Source organism: Chiloscyllium plagiosum, unplaced genomic scaffold, assembly GCF_037043375.1.
Source record: "Chiloscyllium plagiosum isolate Xiang-an unplaced genomic scaffold, Cpla_swu_hap1 HiC_scaffold_10, whole genome shotgun sequence".
Taxonomy (NCBI): Eukaryota; Metazoa; Chordata; class Chondrichthyes; order Orectolobiformes; family Hemiscylliidae; genus Chiloscyllium; species Chiloscyllium plagiosum.
In genome coordinates, this window is record NW_028270148.1 from 93,430,844 (window position 1) to 93,443,842 (window position 12,999).

The 12,999-nt window shown below is 39.9% G+C and overlaps 1 protein-coding gene across 3 annotated transcripts in view; it reads left to right on the forward strand.

The window, feature by feature from the left end:
• The window catches only part of acss1 (acyl-CoA synthetase short chain family member 1), a 76,716-nt gene that overhangs the window by 15,824 nt on the left and 47,893 nt on the right, over positions 1-12,999 (forward strand). For all 3 annotated transcript variants that reach the window (XM_087991563.1, XM_087991562.1, XM_087991561.1), the window contains exons 4-6: positions 798-973; positions 5,650-5,802; positions 11,828-11,975. In XM_087991563.1, coding sequence (XP_087847689.1) covers positions 798-973; positions 5,650-5,802; positions 11,828-11,975 — 477 coding nt within the window. The remainder of the gene's footprint in view (positions 1-797; positions 974-5,649; positions 5,803-11,827; positions 11,976-12,999) is intronic.

Below are 12,999 nucleotides of genomic sequence, written 5' to 3' on the forward strand. Positions count from 1 at the left end.
TTCAATGCTGTATGTCTCTATGACTGTATGACTGTACAATGAGCCAAGGTTCTAATGTAGCTGCACAGATTATTCTTTGAAATGTCATATGGTCAAGTTAACAGACATGTTGTTTAGTGAATGTTTGAAATGGCATAAAAAGTCTTCATGTTTTAGATGTCCTGACCTCATTTCAATTTGAGGCAAACATGCTATGTACTCTAAATGGAGCATCCACTTCCTGCTGCTTGACAAGCTAGGCTGCTGGTATAAAGGGATGGTGTGACTGGGTTGACAGTGGCAGGCAGTATATTTGTGCAACCAGGATGTGGTTAGCAGCACAATGAGCAAGGGTACTGCTGAACCCAATGACAAACATTATATTCTCAAATGTGCAACAATGTTGCAAGAACTCTTACAGATGACTGGACCACTTAATAACCACATTTGGATGACAATATTTTGGAGAAAAATAATTTAGAACATAGAATAGCCCGTATGTGCTGCTTCAGTATGTGCTGGAGGCTGTATCAAATTCTAGAAAGCCTGAGGAAAGCACTGACTGCACTGAGTTTCACTTAATGTCTGGAAGGAGTGCTAACATTCACAAAGGGCCTAACACCAGGTTCAGGCAGCTACCTGGATACTGAATGTCAAGACCACTGAGTGTCAGCCTTTTTACGGTTGATTTGGAACATGTTGCAAAGCCCTGTAAACTTTTCCCTTTTTTGATCCAGTTTCCTAGCTATAGAATTACAATTCCTTAGCATTTAAAATAAATCAATGTATTATGACAGTGTTTGTCTTTGCCTAACTAGCCCAATGCAAGGCTGTTATCACCTGCAATCAAGGAGTACGTGGTGGTCGTGTTATTGAGCTGAAGAAGATGGTGGATGAGGCAGTAAAGTCATGTCCCACAGTAAAATGCATCTTTGTGGCACAGAGAACAGACGGCAAAGTTCCAATGAGCAATATCGATATACCGCTTGAAGAAGTAAGTCTACATTACAGTAACACCGTTGAACTTAAGAAGCTTTTTTTTGCTTGGTAGCTTTATATTTTTAAAAATTGTGATTATTAAAACTGTCACTTTGCAAAGTTTGTTACTTAGTACAGGTGCATAATCCTTTATCTGAAATGCTTGGGACTAGCTGGTTTTCGGAATTCAGAATTTTTTGAATTTCAGAATAAGTGACAGTTTGATGGTGAAATTTTAAAAATACTTACCGGTGTGATAAAGTACAGATTTGAGACGGCCCAGGGAATTCCTTATGAACTCAACCTGTAATCCTCTCTTTGTTCGTCCTGGAGATCATAGTCTGGAATAAAAAATAACTCTTACAGATAGTTTAGTTTAAATTTTAATCATCCCCTTCATTTACTAATAGCATCACTGTTGCAGTGATTTTAAGGATAATGAGGGACTCACATTCTATAAGTCATATTCAGGGAGTTTAGCCTCATAAATCCTGGCTGTGGCATGTAGCTGCTTTACCAAGTGTGCGAGATTTGTATCACTGGCCAGCTTTTTTTTTAATGCGACAAAAGCAGCAACCACGCTCTATATTTCATAAACAAAGAATAAACACCAAAACAAACAGAACAAAACCATAGCAGACAAACAAAGCAAAACGGCAAAGCAAGACATGCCAAGCTGAACAGACACAACAGAGAAGATAATATCGACCTAAAATTTTCACTAATCAACAACCCCAACAACAAACAAGATTAGTGATTTCTGCAAAACATTCCTGACATTCTAAAATCCTGACAGTTTATGTTTTTAGTACGTATTTAAACAATCTCATTTAGGGTTCCGTCAAGGTACCGTGAGAATGAAATGGGGAAGCATCACACAAAGATGCAGACTAAGACCAATCAAGGTGTAATCCTACCTTGTGGGCTCGTTGGTCTCGAGTCCGACCCACAGGCGAAGTTCCCCTTTTCCAGTTTCACTCAAACATATCCCTTGTTGGAACCTTTCTCGCAGTGCCAAATTGATAAAATACAGATTTGAGATGGTCCAGGGAATTCTTTATGAACTCAACCTGTAAGCCTCTCTTAGTTCTTCCGGAGATCACACCTTTGGTAGTCTGGAATAAAAAAATGCTTACAGACAGTTTAGTTTAATTTGGATCATCCCCTTTGTTTACTAATAGCATCACTGTTACAACATAACACTGATACCTATAAGTCAGGCTAACTGGATTCTGATAACCCAGGAGAATAGGACATCGCTCTTCCTTCAAGAGCCCTGGCAGGCTACTCTGTTGTACGATCTCAAACAGACTACCTTTACACGCAAGTTTACAAAGGCTGTACTGTCACAAGCACAAAAAGTTCACAAAAACACTGCATGTTCTGAACTAGACAGGTAATAGTGAAGGACAATAATTTGAGAGAGAAGTTAATTGATACAGAGTTTCATTTCGAGGTCAGAATCAAAAATTGTTATTAATTTCACAAAGGAATGTTATCACTCGGTGTCCTGTTTATCCAGATTCATTGATGTTAAGGCAAATGTTCTTAATTGTCTTACCCTCCCTGGCTGTCTATTTTCTCGTGTGCAGCAAATGTGTTCTATAATTCAAAGTTACATTTTAGTCTACATGTTTAAGGAGAAGTTTTAAGGCTATAAACTTTCTCAGGAGGAGCAGACTCACTCAGTAAAACGGACCTTGAGAGAGAATTGAGGCCTGCCGATGCTGGGCCACACCCCCACACGTTGCATCTGAGTGACGTGCATCGAGTGGGTGTCGACTTGGATTAACTGTTTGCACGTCAAACAACCTTGTTAATGAGAAAAAAAACTTCACAAAAAAACCTTCGGACTTTTGAGCTTTTTGGATTACTGAATTTCGGATAAAGAATTGTCTACCTGCATTATTGTGTAAGAGCCATTGTTAATAGTGGAACACATAGATGTTGACAATGAGATCTAATTAAAGCAGGAAAGCACAGGGCTTTCTGGAAAGAAAGAAGTTCTTGCATTTGTATATCATCTTTTGTGACGTCAGATCATGCCAAAAATTGCTTTATATACAATCAAGTACATTTGAAGTAAACGCATAGAAGTGAGAAGTTGTCATTGTTGTTGGTAACACATACGACCAGTATGCTCATGGCAAAGTGCCACAAATACAATGTGTTAATGACCAGTTAATCTGATTTACTGATATCCTTTCAATGATAAATATTGAACAGGACACTGAAGAGAATGTTCTTGATCGTCACATAGTATATATTTTACATCCACATGGGACCTCAGGTTAACACCGAATCCATAAAAAGGCATATTTGAGAGTGCAGCACTCCCTTAGTGTTGCATTAGTGTCAGTAAAGCTCAATTTGATTGATGGTATTATTGACAGTGATATGAACAATAACGTGGAGACAATGAGGTCTGCAGATGCTGGAGGTTAGAGTTGAGAGTGTTTTGCTGGAAAAGCACAGCAGGTCAGGCAGCATTGAGGACCAGGAAAATCGTGCTTTGGGCTGGAGCCCTTCATCAGGAATGATTAAGGGCTCTGGCCCAAATGATTCCTGATGAAGGGCTCCGGCCCAAAACATTGATTTTCTTGTCCCTCAGATGCTGCCTGATCTGCTGTGCTTTTCCAGCAACATACTCTCAACTATGAACAATAACGTGCTCAGTAATATTTAGTTTTGAGTTCCGTGAGGAGACATTTAACTCCAGACCGCAATAGATAGAGCCTTGGAAAGAGGAGTTGAATTCCAGAAGCAGAATGGACATTTTTGCTCTTAATATGTATTTTACTGAATTTGTCAAAAAAAAACTAAAGTAAATGGAAACTAGGGCGAAACTCTCCACTGGCTGGAATCACAACTAACTCAAAGAAAAACTGTTATAGTTGCTGGAGGCAAATCATCTCATCACTAGGACTGAGCTGCAGGAAGTCCTCAAAGAAATGTCTCCCAGACCCAAACATCCTAAGCTGCTTCTCACAACCTGTTCTCCATCATAAAATCAGAGTGGGGAGTAATAGTCGCATCATTCAAATGCTAGGTATTGACCACCTCCAACAAAAGAATCTCCCTTGACCTTCAATGGCATTATTAATGCTGAATACCCCTTTCATCAACATCCTGGTGTTTGCCATTAACAAGAAACTCAGCTGAAGCAGACATATAATAGGGTGGCGAAAGTGAGGACTGCAGCTGCTGGAGATCAGAGCTGAAAATTTGTTGCTGGAAAAGCGCAGCAGGTCAGGCAGCATCCAAGGAGCAGGAGAATCGACGTTTTGGGAATGAGCCCTTCTTCAGGAATATAATAAGGTGGCTTCAAGAACAGTCTAAAGGCCAGAATTTCTGCAGTGAATAACCCAAACCATGAATCTGCAAATGCTCATCCATCAATTCCAAGATCAAAGTCATGAGTGTGATTAAATAATTGTTACAATTCCCATTGGATTTAACTAAATTTACTGGATGACCCTAAAATAAGAAATAACCCAAACTATTCCATTTTTATTTACATATGTAAAATGGAATTGCATTCAAACAGATTTACTTTTCATTAGTGGGACACCTAAAACATGAATTGTGGACTTCATACTTTTCAAGGGAAGGTCTAAACTTACTGAAGTACCTTTTTGGTAAATTAAACTTTTGGATACGTCCAAGAACATTTTTGGGATCGGTTATGTGTCATTTAGGATTGTTTAAAGTAGATGTGAATGTGTGTTAAAAGTGGATATGCTCATTGAAACTGCCAAGCTGTAAAGGCATTTAATTTAAACTGCTTTGAATTTTAAAAAACCTGCATTTAAATCTTGTCTGTTGACCTAAGCCTGCTGGCTATCAGTATATAATTTGTGTTGGTTGACTCATTTCACAACCTATAATTATCATTATGACATGCCTGTCAATTCACAACTTGTTTGACAGTACCATGCAGTTACAAAGACTTTGGTGTGGAGCTATGAATACAAATTTTGTATTTATAAGAGATGAGCAATTAAAGGAATGTAAATGCAACAGAGTTTTTAAAATCAATCATTGTACTTTTTCTAATTAGTGAAATAATCAAAAGACAAAAAAACTTTATTTCAACTCAGCATAGGTCCTGAGGTCTGCCTGTGATGGATCCTGGGTGAGTTGGCATGGAAGGTGTAAGGACATCGGTTGTCACAGTGGGTATGGGAAGGGCTAGGACGGGTGCGTAGATGGACATTCATTGACATGGGAGGCGTGAGGCAGCATGGGGTTGGGTGGGAGAATGGTTTGGCATGTATGACATGAGGTTTGTCTGGTGGGTGAAGGCTGAGGGCTGTATTTCATTTACTTGTTTCTTTATAGCTGGGACAATGTACAGAAGGCAAAGGCAAGCCTTTTATAAAATTGCCTCTGTACTCAGCAACCCCTATGGCTATGTCTACCCTCTTTCTGAGGATGGTGAATCCAATTCCCACTAAGGCCCAGCACCACGCACACATTAATCAAATCATCCGCCATACTAACCATTGTCAATCTGGTGAAAACACAGAAATAGGCAGACACTAAGTATGGGTCTTTTGTAGATTGAATCTACCATTAGAATGTAGGTGCATTTCACATTATTGTCATGTCTAAATTATACAGAACAACTATTAAACACATTTTCCTGGAATAAAACATCAGCTCAGATGATCTGCCTTTTTTCTTCCTCAGGAGATGGAGAAAGAGGAGCCGGTGTGTGAACCTGTGTCCATGGACAGTGAGGACCTGCTCTTCTTGCTGTATACTTCTGGAAGCACAGGAAAACCTAAGGGCCTAGTCCATACACAAGCTGGCTATCTGCTATATACATCTATTACCCACAAGGTATCAGTAGAGCAGGATGGTGAGCCTCAATGTTTTCCTTCTAGTATTTAATACTGATTACAGAAATTACTTAACATTAACGTACAAAGGCCAAAGGAATAAAGGCCAACTTCACAGATTGCATTTATCTGTAAAGTTGCTAATGCTAAATTACTTAACTAAATAAAAAAAATAAATATATGCTAGTCTCTGAGTTATGTTAACATACATAACTGTTAGGCAACTCATTGTAGGAATATCTAGATATGTTTTTCAGACAATTTTCTTATGTTTTGTATGATTTTACTTCCTACTCTTTAACAAGGCTGATGATGTAGATATTTACCTTAGCAGTATTATCTATCCAGAATATTAAGTTGATTAATTGTGAAAATTCATGCTAATAAAACTGCTTCTGATTATATTGCTTCCAGGATCGAAGAGTCAGTGACTGCAATAATATCAGTACAAAACACCTGGACTAGATTGCAAACAATGTCCCTGAAATTCTTTGGGTCTCTGACCCAGTGGTTAAGGGAATCACTGCTTTTGTTGTTCTCCAGCACTCACATGCCTTCCATTGCAGTTTGCGGGATCACTGGAAGCCAGGCACAAGCACCTCACAGTCCTTGGTGCTGGTATACATCCTGTGAATGAATAAGGGGTGCAATTTCCTTACACTAAATCTCTCCAACTCCCATTCACATCATAAAACCCATATCTTTTTATTTTACTGTATTTTTGATTATGAACTGATTTGGGAAAAGGACCATTTTAAAACCAATGATTATGAAAGAACTGCTGCACTTCTAAAAAACAAGTTACTGAATCTCGATGTGAGTCATATTTACATTGCAGCTTTGTTGAGAAAGTAGTGGAGGCTGTTAGTAGATGGGTCAGCAACAGATTACTGATTGGCTTGAGGAGTTGTGACCAGCTATGGATGCCAAAGACTGTCAGCCTGACAACAGCAACTGGATAGCTCAATAGTTTTTGGGTGTGAATGATTTTGACAGAAGCCTTTTTACAGCTGCTTTGGGAGCTGATCTATCTTTCCCTCCAAAAAATAGGTAATCAAAACCTGAAAAGAACCAGTGTATTTTTTCCTCACCTGTGTCCTTTAACCAAAGATTTCACAATTAATGTGATAATCGCTCATGTCTCCTGTGAACAAATGAAAAAAAAAGAGAGGAGAAATTTAAGAACAGAACATGTATTTATTTTTAATTAATAGCAATTCTTCTTAAATAGGGTTAGACTTAAATTTAAGGTTATGAAACCTGATCTGTGGTTTTTGTTCAGCTGGGTTAATTTGATAGGATCTCATAAAACATATAAAATCCCAACAGGACTATACAAGATAAAAGTAGGAAACATTATCCTGAAGGAGAATAAGAAGGCTGAAACCAGAGGTCACTCTGAGGACATAGGGTAGAACATTTAAGACTGAGAAGAGGGAGAAATTTCTTCACCCAGGGAGTGGTGACCCTGTGGAATTCTTTGCCACAGAAAATGGTTGAGGCCAAAACATTGAATGTTTTCCAGAAGTTAGATATAATTCTTAGGGTTAAAGGGAGCGAAAGATTTGGGGAGAAAGCAGGAAAATGGTACTATGTTGGATGATCAGCCATGATCCTATTGAATAGGGGCCGAATGCTTGCTCCTTTTTACCATGTTTCTACCCAACTGCTGCCTCTCTCTATTCCTTCACAATCTCTAAATTGTCAAACTATCTATTCAAGATCTAATACTAGACAAGCAGAAATTTCTTCCAATTAAATTTGACCAAAGCCCCACCCCAAACTTCCAGCTACCACTCTCTCTCACTTTTTGAGAATTGTCAGAGACTGAACCAGTCTTCTTGCAACATTGGTGTCATGGTTGACCCTACAATGCGCATCCATAGCTGTGCCAAATTGTATCTCTATAATACTGGTGGACTCACCTTGCCTCAAGTCATCTGCAGTTAATAATGGGGCGGCACGGTGGCTGAGTGGTTAGCACTGCAGCCTCACAGTGCCAGGGACCAGGGTTTGATTCCCGGCTCGGACAACTGTCTGTGTGGAGGTTGCACGTTCTCCCCGTGTCTGTGTGGGTTTCCTCTGGGTTTTCTGGTTTCCTCCCACAGTCCCAAGATGTGCAGGCCAGGTGAATTGGCCATGCTAAATTGTCCATAGTGTTAGGTGGATTAGTCATGGGTAAATGTAGGGGAATGGGTGGGTTGCTCTTCGGAAGGTCGCTCTTCGGAGGGTCGGTGTGGACTTGTTGGGCCAAAGGGCCTGTTTCCACAGTGTAGGGAATCTAATGTAATGTAACTCCAGCCATGCGTTTGTTGTTTTGACACTTAACAATTCAGCACATTCCTACATGGCATATGCTTTCCCAATTTGGGCTCATTTGAAACAAAGTTTTCATCCATCACCCCAGTGCTTGCTAACTTAGATTGGCTCCTGGGAAAACAATGTCTTGATTTGAAAACTGTTTCCAGTTTACACCAACGTAGAGTTTGATTAGTGTGTTCCAATTAAGAACAACATATTGCAATTATGATCAAATTGTGGCCAATAAATTCTAGTTGAGATAATACATAGCAGTTCAGTTTTGGCCAACATATTCCGGTTAAGGCTATTATATTCTAATTAAATCCAGTATATTCCAATCCTAATTTAGTGTATTCCAATTATGACCTATCTCGCATCCTATAAGATCCTCACCTCTAGGTTCTCTCCTATTGGCACTTATACACTGCCTAAACTTGTCATCTGTTTGAAAGCTACCTCCTGCTCCATGACCCATTCCATTAAATTGCTGACCTCCCAGTTTTCCTTCCCTGCCCTTATTAGTTGATATTGCTAAAATTTCTCTCCCAATTTTATACTCAATCCCTCGCCTTCAAGTTTCTTTTTATCTTTTTCTTCAAAATTATACCATGATCCTACTGTTCTTATAAGCTACTACCTCATGTCAAATTTCCTAAAGTCTTTGAACATGGTGTGCCACCCAAATCTATGCCCATCTCTCCTGGAACTCCAAGTTCCTGCCAATCAGCTTTTCAAGTCCTCGCACCAAAAACCCTCTTAACCATAAGATGTAGGAGCAGAATTAGGCCATTTGGCCCATTCAGTTGCTCTGCCATTCGATCAGGCTGATACGTTTCTCAAGCCCATTCTCCTGCCTCTCCCAATAACCATTGGTCCCCTTATTAATCAAGGAAATTAACAAAGTCATATGATGTCCTATCCTATTGTGATTATAAAAAGCTCTCTGTTTTCAGCATTCTCACCTTGTCTTCAGCATGTGACATTGTTGGCAACATCATCCTTCACCAAAGCCTGTCTGCTGTGATCCAAATGGGTGAGACAAAATCCATCTGGCACTATGCTTAACTATACAGTTGTAACTGGAGAATAACCTGCAATGGCTTCACTTCCTTCTCCCACATTGTTATCTTTGCATCCCACAAGGATCTGCCCAAAGGTCTATTCTATTTTTCATCTACATATTGCTCCTTATGGGTAAACACTATCTTGATTTGAAAACGTCTATCCTTCATGGCCTCACCTCTCCCTAACTCTATAATTTCCTCAAGCTTCGCAGCCCTCTTGGAGATCTGTGATTCTCCAAACCTAGAGTCCTGAGCATTCCTGAGTTTTAACTGTATCATCACTTTCATTCTTTCACATGTGACGTGTCCATTGAGTTGTTGTCCATCTCTAATCTGAACTTGGGAAAGTGTTGATGAACTGCCATGTGGTACTGGACAGGGGATACGCCCAAGTGCTGTTAGGGAGAGAGTGCTCAAGATTTTGTTTTCAGCTGCCATGGTCCTAAACTTTCTAATTCTGTCACTCAACTTCTCCATCTCTGTTTCTTCCGCAAACACACTCCTTAAAACCTACATATCTCAACCAAGATTTTGGCCACATGCCATAATATCTTCTTATCTGGCTTGGCGTCAAATCTGGTTTGATAATGTATCTACAAATGTCTTGGGACAGTTTTCTGTATTAATGTCACTATACAAAGAATATTCCAATCATTAATAATTTTCTTGTTGTGACTAGTATATTCCAGTTATGACTTGTTTATTCCACTATTACTGGTTTTGTCAGTGTGACCAATATTGTAATTAATTAGAAATAGTGCTGTCTTTGGATGTGTATAACAATTAAGAGCAATATTTCTAATCAAGATAATGAAAATATTTGTGTCCACAGAGTGTAAAATTCAACCCCACATTTTTTCTATATCTCATGTAACTGACACAAAGTAATGGGGGTTGTGAATGAGAGGCTTCATTGTTTGAAGGACTCCTTTACAGGTTGTTTCTTGGAGGATGTAGGGTTATGACAGAGGGCTGGGAGGCAGCAATTGCCACAACCACTTTTGAATTTGCTTATTTGATGGATGGAATGGTGGAAACTAAGTAAAACTCAATTCTAAGGGCATCTTGGGCAGCAGGTAGTCCATTGCCAGCATCACCTTCTGCTTTGTGTTTCTGCCCTTTGTTCCTCCTGCAGGTCCAACGTTGCTGTTGTGCACTGCTATATAGACAGCAGACACCAAAATTGCATTGTATACCCTGGTCTCTGTGAGCTGAAGTGCACTTCTAGATCTATGAAGACATTTGAACTGCACCTTCGGCACTCCCAACAGTTTGTTTAATGATACACGATGGTTGTATGACATTAATTGTACTGTTTCTAGGCTGTATTCCTTAGAAGTTTGAGGGATGTCACTGACCATCTTTTAAGTAGCTCTGCATCCAGGTATTAAGACATTTGGTTGCTCACCTCTTGCATATTGACGGAGAGGAAGCCCTTTATTAACTTGCCTGGGTGAAGGGTGGTTGCTTTAGTTGTCACTTGCGGGCAGCACTACACCTATGGCAAACATTTCAGAGTCACAAATTTGGATGCTTCCCCCTTATGACTGGTGTCATCACAGATGAAGTTGACACTTTTGGCAAATAAGCAGTCAGCAAGCTCTCTTATGCATTTATCTACCACTAACTGTGAGATCCTGGCAATAATTCCAGGTGAGCCTGGAAGGATCCAGAGGCACAGGTGTCAAGGACAATGGTTATTTTGACAGGCATAGACACAGTAGGTTCAGTCAGTAGCAGGTCTGGTCCAGAAAGTTTGTAATGTCTGCCAAAATCTGACATGACAGTTTGTGCCTCCTGAGACACTGATGCTCTGACATGTCAAGGAAGCTTATCCACTATGCTCTGCCTATAGGCAATGTGCTATAGTAATGAACTGCAGGTCTGTAAGAAGTGGGCTGTTGCTAATGGAAGTACTGTTGCAGCCTGGTGCTTTGCCTCTTGCTGCTTTTCGATCTACTGCTGCTGGCAATTTATCTTGGATATAATCTGAGGTTCAAAGTAACCCTGCATAAACAACAGCCAGGAAATATGGTAGTGCAAGTCAGGCCTTTGAACATTCAAAGTGTTGATGGCACCTTCAATGCATGTAAAATAACATCCTCTGCGATATCATGGTAAAAGTACTGTGAATACACCATTTTCTACAACCAGATTTCCTTTTCATAGCTTCCACCCCTTTAGTTGCCACCTTCGTCTTGCCTGGCAATCACCTAGCAGGTTCGAGGAAGCATAGGAAACCTGCAGAGCCAAACGTTTTATTTCAAATTCCGTGTTACTATCACAGGAGTTGATCTTTTACATCATAAAATTGACAACCTACCTCTCCTGAGGGGTGTGATCTCATGTGGTCTACTGCAATTAAATATGAAAGTTGGCAGGTTGGAATGGGATTCCTGGCATACTTGTATTTTTCCAGGACTTCATCCCCAGCTGCAAACAAAACCCACTTGGCCTCATTCATTTAACTTGCTTACTGAGTGATTTTAATAGACGCTTACCCAATCAACTAATTGTATTACTTTTTTGTAAACTGGTATTGCAGGGTCTATTTTTGAGTCCTAGTTTTGTTTGTTACCTATAGAGTGAATCTTTTAGTGGAATAATTTTTCTGTTCCAGATACTAATTCATAAGGTTAACATACAAATGTTATCTTTCAGTATGTCTTTGATTATCAAGAAGGTGATATTTTTGGCTGTATGGCAGACATTGGCTGGATTACAGGGCACAGTTATGTGGCCTATGGCCCACTCTGCAATGGTGGCACGACTGTACTATTTGAAAGCACTCCTATCTACCCAAATCCAGGTAAGCACAATAAGGACTATTGTTAAAAAAAACATACTCTATGTACCTGTTTGAACTCCCTGTGATTGATGTAGTCAGAAAGAAAATAAATATGAACTTGGGCTGCCAGGAATGGGGTGGTTTCAACTGCCAGCTGGTGTTTACCAGGAAATTGCAGATTACAGTTATGCCTGGACCTGATAGCCTCACAATATCCAGATCTGATTACTTAATGTAGGACCTAAACATTTTGTGTGGGTTGCTTTGCTGTCTGATTTGAATAGCAAATTAAAATGTACGTGGCAGGCAAAAATGGCAGACAAGTCACCCAAATGATTCATATGCTCAGCCTGATACTGTGGTTTCCATTGGGCAGATTGAGTTAAAATCAACCCTATGGTCTTTCTTGACACCAGCATTCTGCATCCACACCTAAAATGTTGGAAATGCTCGTAGTTGTGAGATTAGGGCATAGTTTTGTCTTTCCAGGGAGTGACCGTTCAAGGTCTGGGATCCATTTATCTGTAATGGGAACATGAGAAAATTGAGGAAAATTTTGTCAATAAGTGCAAATAATTTTCTAGATCTAACCAATAACCAGTTTTGCTGGATTATGTCTCTTACTCCCAATTCACACTGCTACCATTTTCCCAACCTCCAGTTTGTCAGAGATTCTTCTTATCCCTATGCCTGTTCACCTGACATTCTTTGCTCACTATGCTGGCATTTCTTCCACACTTTGAGGAAAATTGAATACTGCTGTGAAATCTACACATGGACCCTCCTGTTACAATAGGCATATGGAGGCATATGGAGGATAGTGGGCTAGTGTAGGTTAGGTGGGCTTGGATCGGCGCAACATCGAGGGCCAAAGGGCCTGTACTGCTCTGTATTCTTCTATGTTCTAATAAATATGATTGCACAATCTGGAGCCAATGATGACAGTATACAGAGTCCATTCCTATAGACTGTACTGATGGTGAGTATGGGTAGGTGCAGCAGGCAGAATGAGATCCCACGCATGTATCAATTTCAGTGAATTCTA